The following is a 21723-nucleotide window of genomic DNA, read 5'->3' on the forward strand; positions in this document are numbered from 1 at the left end:
ACTGAAGGACCCTGTAGTGATTAATTCTCCTCAGTCTCAAAACTGGACTCTAGTTTTGACGTTCTCTTTTTTTTTTTTTCCCCCAAGATTTTATTTTTTTCCTTTTTCTCTCCAAAGCCCCCAGGTACATAGTTGTATATTCTCTGCTGTGGGTCCTTCTAGTTGTGGCATGTGGGACGCTGCCTCAGCGTGGCTTGATGAGCAGTGCCATGTCCGTGCCCAGGACTCGAACCAACGAAACACTGGGCCGCCTGCAGCAGAGCGCGCGAACCCAACCACTCAACCACGGGGCCAGCCGCAGATGATGACGTTCTCTTTTTTAAAGTCAGGTTATTGAGGTACAGTTTACAGTAAGAGAGTAAATTTTACCCTTTTAGTGCACAATTCTCTGGGTTGGAAAAACCCATGAAATCTGTAACTAACATCACAATCAAGATATAAAACAGTTTTGTCACCCCAAAATTCCCTCACGCCCCTTTACAATCAGCCCCTAACCCTAGCTCCTGGCTACCACTGATATGATAAAACCAGACTGTATTGTAATACAGATTTCAGACTGTTTAGACTTCCCCTTAAATACTCACCATATTTCACCGATTCTGACGGACACATACGCTCTCACACAAACACACACACTTAGATTTGAACACTCTGAAATTAGAATGCGTCTGACAATCAGTAGCATTTTACCAGCATAATTGGCAACAATTTTTCTTTTTAGAGATACATAAAATAATGTTGTGTCTCATGACCTATGGTGCCTGTAAAAAAATCAATGAAGTGTAACATTGTCTGTTATTTCACAATATTCACTGAATACTTACTATGTGCTAAGCATTCTACTAGGTACTAGAAATATGAAAACAGCCCGTTCCTCAAGGAACCACCGCTTGATGGGGAGATAGGTAAACAATTATGATATAATGAGATAATGTCTATAGCAGAGGGTCATCCACTCACTAGGACTAAATACAATTATCGCCAGGTTGCCCACCCTTCTTCTTTCAGGCAAAATTCCCCCCAATGCACATCCTTCCAGATACACAGGAAATGGGCTGAAGGGGGGACCACTCAGCTTCACTCTGCTCAATCCAGGAACCATGTCCACACCATGTGACACATCGCCCAGGAACCATCCAATTATTCCTTCCATAACCGCTGTGGGGTAGGGAAGTCTCATTTTAGTGCTCAACAGCTGCAAGGCTGTATGATAATATCAAAAGACAAGTCACTGAAAATAGCTGCTCAGTCTGTGAAGGGCTGATGCCCCAAATCTTCCACAGACATGCTTCAAGGTCCCCACATTCCTCCCGGGACAGTTTTCAAAGGGGACATAGAGAAGAAAAGTTGGTACTCTTACCTGGCTCCTGAAAGTGCTCTTCATTCGACAGAGTTCTAGACAAGATAAGTATTAATGCTTCTTTAAATTGGTCAAAATGCACCTAAAAGTAAACAATTAAAAATCAGTTCAAAATAGTTTCCACAGCCTTAAGGAAATGAGTCCATCTATAAGGTACCAGAACCATCTGTCAGCATCCTGCTTTTCTTCCCCGTTCCCTTCATTTCTCCAAGGCAGTGAAGGAGAATGGGCTGATGGTTTGTGACACCCAGAGTCATAAACACTAACATCAATGTCAATATGTATTCGACCCTGAGGGGACAACTGCATAGCAAACCCTCTTAATAAACTCAGAAGAAGGGACGTTTTGAACTCTTAGCTCCTTCTATTTCTCTGAACTAGACCAGAAGAGAAAGATGCTAGGTTAGATATCAGGAAAGACTTCACCAGTAAACATCCATCGTAACAATGCCCCGAAGATGCTTTCATCGGTCAAGATATTCCAGAAGACAGTAAGCTGTTTCTGAGGATGACTTGAATACAGTCTTGTCTGAGGCAGCTTTACGATATTTATATCCCAAGACCCCTAGGATTCTATAAACCAGCAGAAATCGATAGGAAACACAAAACATAAAGCAACCTTGGGAAGCACTTTCCTGAACTGTTTAAGATAGAATAAGCTTGACTGAGGTAGGAAAGAACCTGAGTTTTATTGAAGTAAATACTCTACTAGAATTGGGATATTACTTTTGCTGACGAGGTGAAACGGTTTCCTTTTGGCCTAATACACTCTTCTGTAACTTAAATTTAGGTGATCTCACCGTGGGGCAGAAGGGAGAGATGGTACTTCTCATTACAGTTCTAGTTTGATAACATGGGATCTGATTATCCAGAAGCCCATAGATAAATGAAAAGTTACTGAATTTGTAATTCGTGCTGCCATGGGTCTCTTTGGACATCATTACAAAACATTGCCTAGAGGTTTAAATATAGGTGACAGATAAAAACCACTCCCAAATTAAATGTGGAAAAGCAGCCGACCTCATTAGTTATTTAAAAGATGGAGGAAAGAACCACAGTCTCATCTGTGCAAAGCGATGCCCAGGAGAGGAGCCCACCGAGATTCCTACGCCCTAACATCCTGAATGCCTGCAATTCACCACACTCTGCCACATTCGTTTTGATTACTTGAAATTACTTTCCAAAATCATATTCCTTTATGATTTGGGCTAAAAACCAGCACAATCTATGGAACCAGAGCAGAAGTCTGTCAGGGAGACAGGGCACCTGCTAAAGAGCCAGGGCTGTTCAGTCAGGAAAAGGACCAAAAGATGGTAGAAACGGGAGCTGTGCTCATTAGGTGCCGCAGCTGACAAACCACCGAGCAGCCTGGCGGAGGGAGAAACGCCAGGTCCCGCTGTTGTCCCACAGTCAGGGCGGGCTTTGCGTGCGGTGGCAGCCCAGCTCCAGCTCCCAGGGGCCAGGCCATCTTCCCAACCAGCCAGCCCACACTCGGCTCTCCTGGGGCTCTCCACTCGGGGGTTCTCCCGGGCACTGACTCCTTCCTACCCAAGTCCTGCCTCCCTCCCGCTGGGCGGTGGGCATTGGAGCACAGGCTCTGCGCAGGAGCCGGCTGGGCCCAGCCACTCACCCCCTGCTGTGAACAGGCTAAATAAACTACTAAACCTCTCGGAGCTTTAGTTTGCTCATCGGTATAAAAGGGGATCTCTAATAACAAACATCTATGATTCAGTCAATGAACATTTATTGAGCACTGCTGTGTGCCAGGCACCAGCCCAGGCCCAGTGAACGAGAGCGACAAGGACCCCTGATGCACGGAGCTCGTACTCTGGGGAAACGTCGCAGGGAGTCAGGCAGGTACTGTGCCAGGAGAATGGCACGTACTTTCTGATATTTATAGGACCACCTCCCTCACAGCAGTGTCAGGGAGATAAAATGTCAAGTGTGTAGAGCTTGCTGGCACTTGTGAGGTGCTCAGCGAGCAGCAGGTAATACAGCTCACAGGAGCAGTAATGGGGTCGGCTGTTCTCACCACCTCTACAGAGAAACACGGCCACATTTTCAAGCAAAGCAACTGGCCCCAGAGTGGCCAGACAGCCATGGGGGACAGTGGGGGTGACAGCGGAGGCCTGGGAGCCCACTCTCCCCCAGGATCGGCGCCGCCTCCAGCGTCAGAGAAGGATCCAGTCTGCTGTGTTTGGGGAGCCCACTCCGGTTCTCCTCCTTCCTGGGACAGTAATGAGACGACCTGAGTGAACCTAAGTCCCTCTTGGCCCCGTCACGAGCCGAACAGGGAGAGGCTCCTGCTCCCAAGGGGGCACTTGCCTCGAGACGCTCAAATGCCTGAGGCTTGACTCCGTGGGTCTCCACCGGGTCTTCTAAGGATGCAGTCTTGATAGAGGTCATTGGAAAGAGCCCTTCGAATTGAGTCCCAACAGTTCAATTCAGGGAGCACCAGCCATGAAGGTCACCCAAGGGTCTGTGTGTGTCTCCCCTTGAAAAATGACAAAGACACCTGCAATCTGGACGTGGCTTACAGTCAGTTCCAAGATTTGGCCGCACCGCATTCACAGGACACTTAGGCCTCATACGGGCACACGGCTTCCGAGACAGTGTAACCTCACTCATGTGGAGGCTGCTCACCTCCCAGCTTCAATGGTCTAGAGGCCAGCAGACGACCAGCAAACAGACAAGAGACGTGCCAGGCCGAGGAGGGTGTCCTGAGCCCTCACACTCTCCTCACAGAGAACTCCCCAGAGCCAACTGGGGCTGCTCATTTCATTCTACTGGTTTATTCTAAGCATCGCCATTCCGCTTCCCAAACCACTGCCAACCAGCGGCAGCAAACAGAAGACGGCACACGTGGGGATGGAGCGAGGACACCCACCGCCCTCGCTCAAAACAGCAAGGGAGAACCTTCTTCAAAAACTGTTTTTAAAAACTGTATAAACTATAAAAAAGACACATGCACTCAAAACCTACTCCTCTGGGGTTATTTAGTGTTGAGGCAAGGATCCACGTGCTGCTAAATAAATCCTGAGGGTATCGCTCTTAAAATATAAAGAATAACTGATAGAACAAGAGGACTTTAAATGGTCAAGAACAACCTTACGACATTTAATATACTCTTTGATAGGGCAAAACATTAGTAAAATTTTTTTCAATCCCCAATGGTTAACCTTTTTTTGTTTTTTAAGTCTGCCACTAAATGGAGTAAGAGATCCAGTTATCAGCATGAGTGTGGGTCCTGGACGACACTGGGGAACTGCGCGTTGCTGCAGGTTCATTCTTTCCTGGACACTCGGTCACTCGGATCTCACCACATCCATGGGAGACGGTCAAGGCAGGCATCCCTCTGGAATTGAGGAAAGAGGGTCAGGGAAGGCATGTGCCTTGCCCAAGGCCACACGTCTCCAAGCGACGGGGTTCCGTGGAGAACCCAGACCTTCTGAGTGGATCTCAAAGCCCAGCAGCCGGGCCCGCCCCGGCCCCGCTTCCCTCCAGGCCTGACCGCCAGGAAACCCCTCTGCTCCAAGTCAAAGCCACAGGGTTCAAAGCAGTACGGGGGCTTCCGGGGAAACATAACCTCTGCCCTCAGGGAGTGTGTCAGCCACACTCCAGGTTCTAGAGGGTGGGAGGGTGGAACGGGGAAGGAGAGGGCAAGCGGACGCGTGGCTACAAGGCAGGATCTGGAAAGTGCTCGGAGAGAGACAGCCAGCCAGTAGGGGCTGCTAATAAATGAGCAACTCCTATTTGGCCGGCAGGGAGGAAAATGCGGACAGTTTTGTGACATTTGACTTCTCCAAGATACTCACAGGCAGAGCTTAAAGGTTTCCAAAATGGACTCATGATGTATAACATCAACCACATTTTAGAAGAAAAACGGTCTATGAAAGACTCACCATGATTGTCAACTCAGAGCTTCTTCATAACACGACCATGTCTATCTGGGCGGCCCTTCTTCCCTCTCCCCTCACCCCGAAAACATCTAAAAATCTGAAAACAAAAACCTGGCAAGCAGAACAAAAAACTGGAGCAGCTTTAAGTCTTAAATTGATCTTTATTTTCCTTCTTGCAACGGCATAGAGACCCTGGACCCTCCGCGTTAAACGGCAGTAAATTCCACGTCTTTCAAGAAGCTAGTTCCCTAACAGACGCAGGTGATGCGATTTTCCTTTGATTCTCATGAATACTGATGTGGCAGAAAAGCCCCTTAGGGCACAACCCAGAACCGAAAAAGAAACGTTAATAAATGCTCTCTATTGTGAAGAAACGGCATCAGCGGGCTCACTAAGTTCAGCAGCTGGAATTTTTAAGCACCATTTTTCTCCTCCAAGGGAGCTTTACTATTGTGTTGTGTTGAAATTTAGAAATCTTCGCAAACATACAAGGCAATTAAGTCTCACAAGGTAACAAGCTTCTGTGCCGAGCTGCACACACCCCGGTTGGTAGCTCCTCATCTGAATAATTGCTGCCATTCATTTTACAAGCACTCCTCTAGCCTGCAGGCCTCCCAGGGCAGTTTGTAGAAATGGGAAAATTACATGACTGACTAAAAACACACATGACATTTACACTAAATTAACAGGAAGACTAGTCAAGTCTGATATTTTTTGTCATGTGTCACCACCACTTAATAGAAATTTACCTCATCACTTTTCCTCTCCAAATTTCATATGAATGCTTTTTTAGAAACACAATTTGCCTTTCTGAAAAAAAGAATTGAAGTACCACACAAAAAACGAATGCTATTTCAAACCACAAAAAAACCTGCAACAGGAAGTGGAATAAGGAACCTGACGTTGCATAAAATCCTCTCGTGCAACCGTGGAGACGACGTGCACAGTTTCCACACGGCGCAGCAGCCCTCCAACACCCCCGAGAGAGCGCTCAAGCTGGCGCTCATCGAAGCCAGCTTCCTCAACAAGACAAAGGCCTGTGTGACTGTGATCACACTTAGGGGGTTTGTATCTAGCAATTCAAAGGGAAATAGAGGAAAGACATTCAAAACATTGTGTTAGTTGAAATGGGAGTAGGAATACGGAGTCACTGGAAGGTCAATGTACAGGAAAATAATGTCTACAGCATGATGCAGAGAAATGACAGGGAGGAACAAAGAGAAGTAGTTTCATAAAGAAAGACATAGTTATGAAACGTTTTATTCTAAATAAAGCATCCGGGTTACTGTAGCTTAGGAGTCACGGACTTCAGACAACGTGCAGAGAGGCAAGGCCATTTTTAAACCAAGTGTATGAAGTAGTGCTCCAAGACTGACAGGAGGAGCCCTGCCTACGGATGGAAACAGATGCAAACCACCACACAAGAGTTTCCAGCAAATCCGTTCTCCACTCCAATGAGATTTCTCAAAAAATCATTACTGGGAAGTCACTATTTATCAGAGACCCATTCTGAGTAAGGGATGGAGGAGAGGGGCCTGGAGGAAGAAAGGGAGCCGGTAGTCACTGGGTGCTCGGTCCATGATAAGTCATTCACACACACAATCTAAGTCCACCCTCATCACAATCTTATAAGGAGGGTATTATTTTTCCCATGATACAGATGAAGAAAGTGAGGGTCAGAGTATTTAAGACAACATGCCCGTATGGCTAAAAGGTGGCAAGAGTCAGTGCTTGCGTCCAGGCCTGACTTCCAAGACTGTGCTCCCGTAGTTTCCCGTCTCTGTGTGGGGTGGGTGGGGCTGGGGTGAATGCGGACGGAGAACGAGATTCATTTTTGCAGATCTGGAGTCTGAGAAGGCTGTGGAGACATGCATTCAAGTTTGGGGACTGGGAAATTGGGGTCCCATTCTGGTGCTGCCCCACATGAGTTGCCTGACCCTGGACAAGTCACTGTACTTTTCCAAGTGCCAGGTGTCTCTGTCATACAGATGAACATTTAGTCTAAAATGTGATGGCCACTGAAGAACTTTAAGTCTCCTCAGTCTAGGCAAGAAACGTCTCACAGAACTATCAGCGGAATATGACGGAAATCTAGGGAGCCTTCTTGACCACGCTTTCCCTGGCGAGAGAAGGTCATTGCTGAGATAAAGTAGGTGGAAGACAGCAGCCATTTAGGGCTTATCCCCAACTCCTGTTGAGAGCAGAGGCCTTCCCAACACTCTCCCTCCGCCCTTGCTTCCTGTCTGCTAAATACCTGAGAGATGCGTGGTTCCCAGCACACACGGCCAAAGTTACTTTGGCAGTGAATTTGACAAGGCGTGTGGATGCAGAACAGAAGCCAGTCTTACAGCCTCCTACTCAGAATGCCTTCTTTTTTATAAATGGGAACCCACAAACCCTTAGGTTAAAATTCAACCCCAAGTGAGACTCCTCTAAAGGAAGGGAGTGATGGTTTACACAGAGTCATGAGACCAACACAGGAATCAGAAAATACCCCTCACCATTTCAGGTTAAACTATGGTGGTTAAACAGTAGGATACAGCAAAGATTCAGACACTAAGAGATGCAGTGAGAAATGCTTCTACCATGCCCTCCAATGCATTCAGAAAGCCCCAGATCAATAATATGAAACAGGAGCACGCACCGGGGTAGCTATAAATAGGTATGATTTGATGATCAGGCATAATTTTATACAGTGAGATCAAGTCCAAACGATACTGTCAGAAAGGACCTCTGTACTTCTGATTTACTTTGCAAGTGGTTAAAATGTGTAGAAGAGAAAGCAAGCTTAAAAAGTTTAATGAATTGAAAACAAACAAGCATATCCACCATATGAAATTAATCTTGGCATTTATGAAAGCACCCCAAGCACTTGAAATGGAAGGTGGGAAAGTGGAGACAAACTCTGTATTTGTAGAGCCATCACACTTTAACACTAACAATTCCAAAATGCCTTTGATGACCAAAGTCCACACCCTATGGGACTCTTTGGAACCCAATGGTGAGTTCTGCTACCATGTGGCTCATTCTGATTCTAAACAGTGCCGAGGCCGTGAGGTACTCCAGCCTCCAGAGTCACAGTAAAGAATATCACTGAAGAGGAAACTCTTCAGAACCTTAGGGGCCTGGTGTGTCTTGAAGTTGGTATAATCATAAGGAAAGGAAAATGCATTTTAAAACTCAATATAACTAAAGGGTTCAACAAAACTAAGGTAAATGATCATCCTCATGTCCTGATGTCTAATAAAAGAGAGAGGCACATGGGAACACTTCACTTAAAAGACACGGAAACAGGAAGCATCTACAATTGGCAATCAATTGCTGGGATGAAAACGTGGTTCAATGAAAGGGTTGACTGGTTCCCTTCCTTAAAGGACTGTTTTGTTCCCAGTACTCGTCACCCACCAGGCGTATTGCCTGGTCAGACCATAAGTCCTTCAGCATCTCGAGGAGTCTCTTGTCTTGGGGTCTCACTCACCTGACAGGTGCTTCACTGATGCCAAAGACATGGATGGAGCCCTCTCCGTAAGCTAGTAAGAAACACCCGCCAGCAATGCCCTCTTTCCTTCACATCGGTGACCCACAATCACCAGGCATTTTAAACACTGACACCGTGCTCAGGGGAAGAGGGCTTCAAGTCACAAAGCAGGATCAGACAGACCAAGTGAAACATAATTTGGGGGTAAATGGCCTATTAGTAAAATGCATGAAAATGGCAAGTCAACTTAAGTTACTTTCCTTAACAATGGTCAAAAGAAACATTAGGCTTAAAAAGAAAAGAATAGGAAGTTATTAAAAATGGATTTTAAAATAAAAAAACAGATGCTATTCATATTTTTAGTTGAGGGGGACAATGCTTTTTTCCTTATATCTTTTTTAAGAAAAAATGATCAATTCAGCCCAATTGCAATGGAGCTAAAACTTGGAAATTTTGTTTTACTTAGAAATTATACTTGCTAAGGTTTAAAAGAGAAAATTAAAAACAAGCATCCAGGAAGCTGACGGATACTAATGTGTCCAAAAGCCAATTTAATGGAAAACTTTAGTTTACAATAAACGTAAGTGGCACCCAGACCACAGGACCACAGACTGCCTGACACACAGGATACCACAATACATATTTGTTGAATTAATGAACAGATGAATGTTTAGATTTGTCATGCTACTATTTCTTTCTCCTTTTTTCTTAAACCAAACTGCAAACCCTTACAAGTTTCTCTATAAATACCATCTAAAGAGAAGAAAGATGACTGGCATTAAAAACAAGTTAGAATTTTACCACTTACAACCTCTACTCAATACATCAAGGAGGTGAGAGCACTCAGACTTCTCCAGTGAATTCTAAGGAATTTTTTCCCTATAACTTAAAATGATAGACCATATAGAATATCTTGACAACATATGGCCAAGTTTATGCGATCATCTGAGGAGAATAATTTGGTTTCATAAGAAATGCAAATTTAACAGTGGTGCATTAATTCATGCCAACGCTGTTCTCAAGACAAGCATCAGGGACCTCCCACGTGAAATCAATATGTGTACGTCTCCTTAACTGGTATCCCCGGCTTGCTAAGTAAATATCACACTACAGACCGTTTAGGTATTCATTATTCACAGGCAAATAGCCAACGTAAAAAGCGGGCTGGTAGTGTCAAGTGTTTAACAAGTGAATCGATAACTGTTCCCTGGTCTTAGTCTGCCCAGTGAGGGCAAAGACGTCTGACACTTGGGAGGAAAACTCAATCCGCGGCCAAGGTGCAGTCTGTTCACAGCAGAGGTTCCACGTTTACACTGACTCTAAGATGACGTCTCAAGGAAACCTCAAGTGGTATTATGTCTTCTCAGACTTCAATAAGCATTAAAACAGACCCACTCTTTGATACTACTCCTTAGACACCACAAGGCCTGAGATCCCCAAGGACCACACTGGGAAACACTACTCTTTTGGCTCCCAAAGTGTCTGAGGTTGCGGCAGAACTAGAAACATCTGAGTGCATTACGTGATGAGGATCATATAGTTTAATCCTCAAAGCTCCCATTTCTATTGCTTGCAAAGCAAGATTTCTAGCATCTTTTAGTGACCACATGTATTCACAAGCAGTTAATCCCCAAAAAGGGACCAAGAATGGTTCCAGTTTTGCAAAAAACTTCTTTGTTTATTTTTTTAGTGTGAGCCCTGTTAAACACCACATTCACAGCACCAAGCCCCCGAGAATATCATCCTTTGTATGTTAATTTCAGGACTATGGCTACTCCTGTCTCATGTCACAGAGAGCCAATACATCGTGCTGCATCTGAGGTCACCCACCCAGCCTGTCAGCTAAGAGACAGTGAAAATGAAATGAAGAAAAGGAAGTCACTGGAATAAAGTTGGGTTTCATGACTGCTTCCTCAGTTTACACCACATGATAAAAATCACCATCCACAAAGTGTCAGCATTGTCAGCAACAGAGCTCAAACAGGGCTGCCCACGTTCTCCTCTCATCCATCCTAAAAACCAACAGCAAGACTCAACCCAAAGCCACACTAATGATGCTCTTAATGATGAGAATCGAAGGTTGTGACAGATCAAACGTCCTTCCCACTAACAGCAAGAGGGAAAAGAGGACCCTTCTCACCTCTTTCTCATCTCTGTGATCTGTGGGGAGGACACGACTATCATATGTAGAAGTTAACATCAGCCAAACGCACATCTCTGCTGGAAGCACATCGTGCTGGGTTTTAAATGAACCAGCACTGTATTTACCTTCCCTCCAGTCTTATTTCCTGGGTGAAAGGTTTAGTTAACACTTCACCCCAGAAACAATCCACACAAGAAATAGCTTCATTGGGAGGAGAAGTCATAGCACAACCTGCTCTTCCTTCTGTTACTGCAGCTCCCTTCTCTTCAGGGGAAGTCTTGGGCCCCTCTCTTCAGCCCCAGTGATGAGCGTGGAGCCCATCAAATGACCCACAAAGAACAAGAGTTGGGAAACATCCGACTATTATCCCTTCCTCGCTCTCCATCTAAGATGCTCAGTGTGCACTTCCATTCCAGAGCACAAATTCAAGCAGGCTCTCATCACTTGAGAAAACTGCAGTGTCATGTCACACCCGTCCCATGTTTTCTGTTATGAGGGTAACAGCTAAGGGCACACACAGCCAGGATGCTAGAAGCTGCAACACGCGTGGTTCGCCCCACCCCCAGTGCCGACAGAAACGGCCCCCACTTCTCTCTGCCTGGGTTCTTCCCTAGGCCTTACCCTGCCCAAGAGGTTGTCCTGAAGCAGTGTCTCTTGCAGCACTGGGGCCACCTCCTCCAAGCTTAACATGTGGCAAAGGTCGGTGAGTTCCTCCTGTCCCAGGGACCCGGTGCCAGTCGTGTCGAAACTGTCAAACAGCTCCTTGAGTCGGGCCTCATGCTGGTCCTGCTCGGCCTCATCCATCCCATAGCCCACAGCACTCACCTGTGTGGGACAGAGACAAGGACAGGTTGTGGCAGCCCCTCGAGACCTACCGCCACCTCCCCTCGGCACACTGCCCCACCCTTGCCAGTCCCTCCATTACATCCTAGTCCCCTGGAGACCTTGGTGAGGGCCAGCAGGAGGGGTGATACTGCACACCCCCCAGCAAGATCACAGGTCGCTCAGGGAACCAGCCCTGACCAGTGGGGCTCCCACAAGCACTCACACCAGTTGTGGGCACATCCACAAGGCCGTGTCACAGTGGATCCTGTTACCGGAATGAGGGAGTCTCAGAGGCAGAAAAGCACCCTCCCTCCCGCCTGGCCCTTGGCCAGGCAGTCGCCAGTCAAACTCAAGATGGAACACGGTTCTATCTCATCTGGCCCAGGACTTACAGGAGGTGGAGGCCACTTCTGATGTCCAGTCCTTTCAAATGAACTAACTGTTAGCGCCAACAGACTGCAGGGCCAGAGCTTCCACACAGGCAGCGAGCTCCAGGCACCTGCCCAGATGTTAAGGGCTGGGCGTGACCAAGTTTCTCTCTGACCCTGTGTTGGTAGACCGGAGGGTTGCAGTGAAGAAGCACTCCACGAACACGTCTGACACAAAACCACCTCCCTGTTTACATGAGACCAAATGCCTTTCACACCAGTTCCTCCAACAGCAGCTCAATTAACTTCATTGGCGCAATTACAGGAGGTATGACAGGAATAGTATTCCCCGAGCTCGCTTGAGTCCCGCGAGTCTTAGGTAATCCTTAGTTGCCTAGAGAGAGGGGAAAACACTGCTCCAACCTCACAGATGGGGAGGTTCAAAGGAGCCACAGACCATGTGTGAATCGCACGGAATCTCGGGGTGCCCCCACTGCCCAGACCATCGCACCTCTGCAAACCTGGTGCCTCTGTCTCCCTCCTTTCTGACCACCCCAACCCCAGGCCTTCCATTTTCCCACCTTCCATGGGATCTGTAAAAACAAGCAGTCATCAATAACTCTCAGAATCATTTTTACTAAAAATATACATCAAGTACTGGGTACCTCATACTTTAAGAATGAAATCTGGTTTTTTGCTTGCACACTAATTCAGTTTTAACGTGTCGGGTCTTCTAACGAAAGTCTGAAGCCTGCACATCCTTCACCATGCACCTTCACCATGATGCAATGGAAACCAGACACGACATGCCCCTCGAGACGGTGACCTCAGCAGCCGAAACAGGCTTTCAGAACCAGCCCCTTCTTAAAAAAAATAATTAATCTTGCCAATATAATTTTTTTATTGTGATAAAAAACACGTAACATGAAATCTACGCTATTAACAAAATTTTAAGAGTGCAGGACAGTATTGTTCCCTGTACGTGCCCTGTTGTCCAGCAGATCGCTAAACCTGCTTCATCTTGCCTGACTGAAACTCTACAGCCCCCGCACGGCAGCTCCAGCGCAGCCCCAGCCCCTGGCAGCCACCATTCTACTTTCAACAGCAGCACCTTTAACTAAACCAAGACCTGGGTCAGAAAACTCACTTAGAGGTGATATTCCACAGAGCAGGTCAGTACAACATGGGACACATGCGAGTTAAGGTGGCGACTACGGCCAGCACTGAAAATAAGAGCCTTCTGTAACAAAGCAGTGTTGCTCAAGGTTGTGGGGCTTTCTTTCCACAGACAACTGTTCAAAACACGACAAAACAGAGCCACGACCATCCCAAGGGTTTCAGCAGAACCCAGTGGACTCAGAAGATGGACTCAAATAGCATGGCTGCGTAGCTCGATTCTTACTGGGGCCCCTCATTAAAGCAAAATGAGACCACATTGGTCCAGCCTGCTGGTCTCAGAAGGTCTCTTTTCCTAATTATCAGCGTTTCTGTTACTAAGGTGTTGCTGGCTCTGGCTGCCTTCCCAGGCTGGTCTGGTGGGTTGACTAATCATCATGTAAATGTTTCCCAAATAAGAAGAGTGCTACATAAACATCAAAGCATCAGAGAAGAAGTGCCAAGGTGTTCAGCAAAGCCACAGAAGCTGGGAACAGAGACGAGGCTGCGGCCAGGCTAACGAGATTCACTTGCAGGCGGTCGGTTAATCGCCAGCTAAGAGCTGCTGGGACTCCCCAGGGAGCGCGGGATTTTCAGGGTTGTCACAGCTCTCAGACTCACCTATGAGCTTGACAGTCCCCTGGGCTGTGAGCTGACCAACTTCATAAAAGCCAGACTCTTCTGCTTTTGCTTGATTTTGCATATTTTTTGAAAAACTCAAAAGTGAAAGAATTTGAACACTTCCCCTTTTAAAAATTATTAAGGGGTGGGGATTTAAACATCTAGACCAATGAAAGAGGGCCGTAAAACTCACACGTCCTGAGAAGTCCTGACCCCATCCAAGGCTTTGAATCTGATACGTCCTCATGCCCGGCCCTTTGGGAGGTCATTGGATGTTCACTAAATCAAGCCTCTTTCATTTTACAGCAGCCTCCCTTTTTTACCCCACTATTTTATCTCCCTCCTTCCCAAGACACTGTGCTCAGGAAAACATTCTTTTGAGTGAAGGGGGAAAACAGCCCCACTCTGCAGAACAAGTGATCACACGGAAACATCAAAAGATGTTACATCCGGTGACAAGCTGTCAGTTCTCCTCCAGCACAGAATGCTTTCCCATTGCTTGATATTATTCCCAAATGTTCATCAGTAATTTCACGTGCAAGAATTTTTTCTCCCCACTTGGCAGAAATTTCTTTAAGAGCAAGGTCCACAATTTCTATTTCTTTTATATCTTCCCCCAAATGCAGAGTACGGTCTGTTCTCCACATCACGGACTCGGCAGACGCCATGTTCTGACTTAGTGTACAGAGATTCCTTGGGCGGAAGCTTACCCTGAAGGAGAGCTATACAAAGGAGGATATGAAGACTTTGAAATGCCTATTTCTTCCACAAGCACACCTCCACTTCCCCCATCTGACCGCTTTTCAAAGGCATTTTCAGTCTTAGACATCAGCAAGCAGTAGAAAGCCAGCACTTGTGCCAAACTGTGCCATGTGGAGCCGCCCCAAGTTTGATTCACTGAGTTAGTAATTAAGCCAATGGGTTCACAAACTTTCGCTGCGTTTTTTTGTTATGGCTTGTGACTCTGGAGGAGAATCTGTACTAAAACACTCTCCCAAGTCCCCTTCTTTATAGAAGGAGAATAATAAGCCCCACCTGGAAGGGTTGTCCTGAGGGTTAAAGAGGGCAAGCAAGCAAGGTAGCTAATCCCAGAGAAAGCTGATACAAGGAGGGAGTGGAGAAAACACCTGCGACTTACAAAGGCGGGTGAAGTGCAGAGGGGTAACTCATGCAAGTCCATCGGCCACAAACCTGACCTCAAAAGAGCAAAGCAGGAGCCACAGCACAGAGAGCAAGAATGGACAGGGGGTGCATGATGCGAATAAGCGATATTATCTTACTAAAGGGCAACGGCAGCAGGTGATGCTCAGAGCTTCCTCCATCTTTAAAGGCAAATCACTGATAAACTTAATGTCAAAAAAAGCAGAAAGGCTGAAATATAGCTGGGAGTTCAGAAGAAACTTTGTTGTTTTTGTTTTTTTTACTTCTGAGCATTTACTGAGTCTGGCCTATGCTGAGTACTTCACGTATATGATCTCATTGAACTCTCCTAATTCTTTAAAGCAGATATCATATTCCCATTTAAGAGGCAGAAATTGGGGTTTGGCAATATTTAGCGCTTTGTCCAGGGACACAGCACTAATGTGGGGTGGAGCCAAGATTTGAACCCTTGTCTGACTGTAAATTATACTTTCTCAATCCTACGCACGCACACAGAACATGAATGGGACCCCCTGAAACGATATCATTGGCAAATCATGTATGCCCATCTTCATGTGTTAACCAGCTGAAGAGTACCACATACCAGAAACCACACGGACACGTGATGGCCACAAACTCCTCTGGAATGGAATGGGGAGGGGGAGAGTTCCTTCCTCTCTACCTCCCTAGATCCATGTATTGAATAATTCCAGCCTACAGGCACTAGCAATACCCAGACAGAAGCAGCATTCTCTTTTTTCTAAAGTAGCTTTGGGATTTAGGGCGAGGAAAAAATAAATTTTTATATAAAAATGATCATGAAGAGTGCCATATCTTCAAAATGGGCACGGTCTGGGAATTGGTAATTTTTAAATTACTTCTCCAAATACTCAGGTACATCTGGTCTGTGCAGTCCCATGCTTTCCAGAGTCAACGCCTTGCTGACACCCGCCAGCAACAGGAATCTTACTCAGAGATGAGGAGAGCTGGGTTCGGAGTGATAAATCCAAATTGCAAAGAACAATTCCAGTTTTGTAAAGCCTGCCACAAACCTGAGCCTCTTTTCACCGTCTACCTTTCCAAACTGTCAGAAGCCTTCAGGACTCCTTTGGAATAAAAGGGCCAGTTCAGGCAATATTTTGGAGTTCTAACTAGGGAGGTTAAATAAGAGGCAGATGCACAGAGCCATTAATCAAAACATTTGCCACCCAATAACCACCCATAATGAGAACTATTCGGAGCATTTTCCTTCCAAATAACTCAAAACAAGGCTGCCAAAATATGCAGACGCTGGTCCATTACAGATCTGTGTTACTGTGCTCCATTCGGCAACCCTGGCCGCCAAAATCACAGCCAAGTGGGACAGGAAAAGAGAGGTGGAGGTGCAGCTGGATAATGAAGTCACCAACATAAGGCCAGCAGGAAGTGGGTGCATGAACTTACGAACCTTCCAGCGTCTAAGGTATAGAAAGGAGCTTGTAAGAATAGCACCCCAGCCAAAGGGGACGTCTGCTCTGGGCCAAAGGCAGTGAAAGGGGGACAAAGTCTGGCAAGAGAAAGGCAAATAATAAATGAGCACAATGCCAGAGCCCCTGGCCCAGGCCTTTCATCTCCCCTCCAGATGGTCCAGCAGCTGAACAGCTATGTGGAATGTCTGGATGCCCCTGTTGACTAAGCCGCCCTCCTTGGGTATCAGAACAGATGCTTTTGGATCTGTGTTCAGACATAGCTGTTGGGGGTCCACAGACCAGGCAGTGACCACCAAGTGGCTAATTGAGTTACTTTATAACTAAGAGGATGAACAGGGACAAACCCTGCTTTGGCAAAGCTTTCCATTCATACCTCTGGCTTTCTCCATTTGGCAAGTCAGAGTCTCACAATGCCAGTGATCAAATTAAAATGTTTCTTTTTCTTCCCTCTTTTCTGCAAACGCTGTAATTTGCCGCAAAGATTTCCAGGCTTACCATTCGGGACTAATTTCAGTATAAAAGGAAATAGTGACAAGAGTAAATTCAAGTTTAGCAAAAGCTTAAAAGAAAAAACAATTGTCCCAATTTACATGTCTATATAGAATATTTCTGCCAAAAACTCGCACTGCTCATCAAACTGATTATGTCAGGGAGCCTCCTGTCTGCTCAGATAGCACCTCACTTCTAGCTGGATACCAACAGCACAAGAGTATCACCAAGAATAAAATCGTGGTATAAGAATACAACACAAAAGCTTAAATGCCACCCCACAGGAAAAAAGTCACACGTATAAATTTGAAAGAAAACAACCACCTTTGCTAAATACACCAGAAACTTTAACTTAACCAAGGGTATCCTACTAGCATTTATTCTAAAACATAAATAACCTTTAGTATTTTACTATTCTGAATGATGTAGCAAACCCAAGCTTTTGTTAGACCTAACAGCTGGGCAGCTTACCCCACCAAGTAGCTAACTCAGGGTAGCTGGAGGAATAAAATCATTAGCCCAGCACATTGTAGACTCAATAATCCATAATCAGCTACTAAGTAAAATTACAGAAGCAGAAAACAAAGCTGCACGCTTGTTACTTTCTTAACAGAGACTGCATATAACAACTTTCACTTCTTGAGCCATATTTACTCAAATTAATTTAGAATGCCTGCGGCTATGAGGAGATTCCCTGGGGTATAAGTGAGAGGCTTCTCTTCTCACAGTGATACACAACATTTTCCCAACTTTGTTTCTTAAGCATTCGAGCATAAATACTTTGTAATTTTTCCATCCAAAAGCTCAAATAAACGGTTAACTGCTGATATAAATTGCAAGAAAGAAGCATCCTAATTTCAAATAAAGTTACTCTCTTGCACAATCCTATCATCATTTTAAAATTCTATCTTATTTGTAAATAGGATAAAAATATCTTTTGGGGAGCTTCAGTAAGTGTCTCTACAAGCCCCTGCCCAACAGATGTAAGTTCAACAGCCAGAATTCAAACCATGTAATTTATTGGCTTATAAATGAATTGGCATCTATAAAAATAAACCTTCTGCAAAGGCTGTGGCTGTTTGAATCCCTCTAAAATGTTCTGGCCGAACTTGCCAACTCTTTAGCAATGTAAGACTGGTAAAATGTATTTCCATTATCAATACAAAATGGAAGCATCAAGATTGGTGAAACATCAGCTTGGAAAGTCATTTACAGTGACATTTAAAACAATTTACTTGAACAACATTTAACTTAATGATAAGAATATTGCCTATTAAATGAAGATTGGCTGTTCAGAATTCAATGGAGCCCCACTCGCCCCCTCTGTGACAGTTAACATCTTTTGATATCGGGGGTCATCATATATCTGAAATGAAAAAGGAACAGAAAAAAGACACCCACGCCATTCTGAGCAAGCGCCTATTAAAATGACTGATCCTTGACGCTTTAAGGCAAAGACTGCACCTGTGATGGCTTCCTTTCCGTTGTCCCCTGTGAAGGCTTTTCCAGCCTTTGCTCATGCTCAACCCATTTTGAGCATCCATAAGTCATACCCTTTGTCTACACTGCGGTTCAGAGTGCTTTCCTCTACAGAACTACCAGAGAGCAGGTGAGAAGAAACAAATCTGCCAATGAACTCCCCAGCCCTTCGCTTCACCTCCCTGAGGACACGAGCGACAGCTGGAGACACGACAGGCTGTTTTCTCCCCTGTGATGTTACTTTTACACAGTCTGGGAATTCGTACAGCCCTTCAACTCCAGAGATCTGCCAGAATTCCAGGTGGGCCACCAATATGCTGACACGGAAAAAAATACATTTCCTTGCAGACTGCCAAGCGTCAGGAAACCAGTAAACAGATATAAATGGATGTTAACGTATTTAAGGAGCCCAATGAGGCTCTTCCAAGGTTTTAAGTGCCTGGCCACGTGCCAGGGGTCGCTATTAGGATGCTGACCCTCAAAGCCACCGGTCAGTCACAAAAGACAACCATGCAATCTGCTGTGATTTCATAAATTCAGGAGTGGAGTTGCAGGGCCTGGCCATCTAAGGAATTCCTGGCCACCAGGAGGGGTCTGTTGCAGACCCCAGAGCATCTAAGTCGCCTAGAATAAGGCTCTGGGAGGACAAGCCCTGCAGCTCCCGTTGGTCTGCACCCTCGCCCCTCGTGTCAGGCCGAGGCCAGGAAGTCGCCCCGTTCCATCTCAGTCCCCCTCGACTTCACAGGACAGCGTTGGGCAGGAGACCGCTTCCGCCGGCTTTGTCCTGTCGCCGGTCTGGGGCTGCAGGAGCGCGGCCTGCGCCTGGAGGCGGCCCCCGCGCTCCATCCGCACGCCCCTGCTCGGTCCTCCGGCGACGGCCGACCGTCCCTGTGTCCTCTTCCTGTTCTCATGGCAGCGCGGGGCAGCCTTTCTGCACGCATGGACCCCACACCCTCTAAAATCCCACTTTAGGGCTCGAGAAGGCTTCCAGCTCCTCAGCCACCCGGTGTCACTCGGTCGCCAGGCCGCCGGGGCGCAGGCGGCGGAGCGGCCACCCTCCCGCTCCGGGGCTCGGGTCCGCCGGCCCCCCGCCCGCCCCCGCCCGCGCTGCCGCCCCGCGCCCTCGCCTACCTGCGGGCCCCGCGCCCGCCGCCTCGGCCGAGCGGGGAGGCGCGGGCGGCGCCGGGCTGGACTCCTCCCGGAGCGGGCGCGGGGCGCGTCCTTCCGGAGGCCGCGCCGGGCGGGGGCCCGTCCCTCTGCGCGCGCCGCTCGGCCCCGCGCCGTCCGGGACCCGGTCCGCCCCCGGCCCCGCCTCGGCCCCGCCCCCGGCCCGCCCACGACTCGCGTCCGCGCCTTGCTTTCCGCCCCCCGGCTCTTGGGCGCCTCGCGGGGACCCCGGCCAGGGCGCGCTCGGGGCTCGAGGCTCTGAGTGGGGTCGGGGCGGGGTGGCGTCGGGATGGGGCACGGCGGCGCCCGGAGCCTGGGCCGCGGGGAGGAGCCGGGACGGCGCGGGCCCTCCTCCGCGCTCCTCCTCCTGCGCCCGCACGGCCAGTGGCTCGTCCCCTGGGCTGGGTGTCCCCGGGCCGCGGGCCGGGCGGAGCTGGGCCGGGGGCGGGTGCACGGGGGGAGCCCCCACCCTCCGTCCCCTCGCGCTCACACGGTGCGCCCGCCGCACGGTCACGTCCGCGGCCCGCGGGGCCTGAGGGTTCGGCTGCCGCTCGGCCCGGCGCCCCCCGGCCGTCTCTGGAAGAGGGTCCCGCAGGCAGAAGAGCTCCGGACTCGACTCTGCACCCCTGGAGCGAGGGCGACTCTCCTACAGCTCTACACTGGCTTCCGCACCTGCCCACCGTGCGCTCACAGGCCCGCACCGCATCCATTCTCCGCGGGCGCATCCAGTCCTGGCGACGTCCCCCGCCGCCGGGGACGGAGCTCCCCGGAGAGGGTACTTCTCGGCCCACGACTGCTCGCTATTTGCGGCCTCTCTCTCCACTCCTCCTCCTCCTTCCCCCTCGTCCATCCCCCCTTCCTCTAACCCCTCCTCCCGCCTCGTCCACAGGCTTCCCACTCTCGGCGTTCGCCCTCCGCCATCCTTGCGCTTCTGATCTGGATGCAGACAGGACCCCGGGTGGGGCCCAGAGGCGGCACTGTGGCCGGAGGGACACCCGCTGTCCTCTCTTTGAGCGGCAGTGTCCCTATGTTGCCCTTGAAGGAGGAGCCGCCTGACCTGTTATAGCCCATAGTCCGGTATTTCAGCGAGAAACAGGAGAGCGCTCCCTTGCCACTGAAGACACAAGGGATAGCCAGGAAGAGAACTAGCGTTTGTTGAGAACGCAGCCTGCTGGACGCGCGACCTTACCGAATGTAGGAAGCAGACATTTTTAGACCCATTTCGCAGATGAGGAAATGGGCCTCAGAGAAGTTAAGGGGCTTGCTCAGGATCGCACAGCTAGTGCTTAGCAGAGCCGGGATTCGAAAGCAGATCACATATATGACAAAGTTGCATAGAACTAAATGCACTCACACAAATGAGAGCATGTAAGACTGGCGACGTTTGAATAAGACTCCAGGGTTGTATTAGCATCATTTCCTGGTCCTGATATTGTACTACAGTTATGCAAAACCTTACCATTGGGGAAAATCGGGGAAAAGGTCTCCAAGGAATCTCTCTGTATTATTTCTTACAACTTAATGTGAATCTACAGTTATCTCAGAATAAAAAGTATTTTTTAAAAAGCAGATCAGTCTTATTTTAGAACCCAAACTCTCTTCCTGCAACACAGCATGCCTGGAGATAAGAAAGAGGAGAAGTTCCTGCTCCGCTCTCTTGCTTTTGGACAATCTTGGGTAAGTGCACACACACACACTCATGGACTTTATGCATAGTTGTTCAGTCCAGGAATAATTATACAACACACATGCACACTGTTCCTTAAGCAAATAGCTAACCTGGTACCAGGGTACTATATAGGTGTCATCTTATACATAAGAGAATTATCTTCACTGGGGACTAAAACAGCCAACAGTCTCAGGAGGTGAGAATGAAGAGACGTTTCCTTGTTTCACCTAATCTCTGCCAGGGGAGCCTCATCTCACTCGTTCGCTCACCAAGCATCCCTTTTTGGGAACATTTGGGAATAAACTGGATAATAAGGGTGTCTTTGCACCTGGATTGATGAGAAAGCAATTAGATACATCATTACAAAAGCAGCATAAATCTTTGATGTGCATTTTGTTTTCACTTGGGAGAGAATGGGTATGGTTCTCTAAGGATATAATTTAGACATCTTTGCACCAAAA

The 21723-nt window shown here is 47.7% G+C and overlaps 1 protein-coding gene across 29 annotated transcripts in view; it reads right to left on the minus strand.

The window, feature by feature from the left end:
- The window catches only part of NIN (ninein), a 92570-nt gene extending 71966 nt beyond the window's left edge, over window positions 1-20604 (minus strand). For 14 of the 29 annotated variants that reach the window (XR_011428846.1, XR_011428840.1, XR_011428839.1 and 11 more), the window contains exons 1-3: window positions 19558-19689; window positions 11502-11705; window positions 1361-1442 (exon numbers count right to left, since the gene is read on the minus strand). Coding sequence is in view for 19 of the 29 variants with exons in the window: in XM_023625100.2 (XP_023480868.2) it covers window positions 1361-1442; window positions 11502-11684 (265 nt within the window). In the remaining 10 variants the exon portion in view is untranslated. Of the gene's footprint in view, window positions 1-1360; window positions 1443-11501; window positions 11706-19557; window positions 19700-20265 lie in introns of those variants that run through there. The other 15 variants (XR_011428844.1, XR_011428817.1, XR_011428845.1 and 12 more) reach the window with 4 other exon arrangements.
- Between the last annotated feature and the right edge of the window lie 1119 nt (window positions 20605-21723).

The sequence above is a fragment of the Equus caballus genome, chromosome 1 (assembly GCF_041296265.1).
Source record: "Equus caballus isolate H_3958 breed thoroughbred chromosome 1, TB-T2T, whole genome shotgun sequence".
NCBI classification, from domain to species: Eukaryota; Metazoa; Chordata; class Mammalia; order Perissodactyla; family Equidae; genus Equus; species Equus caballus.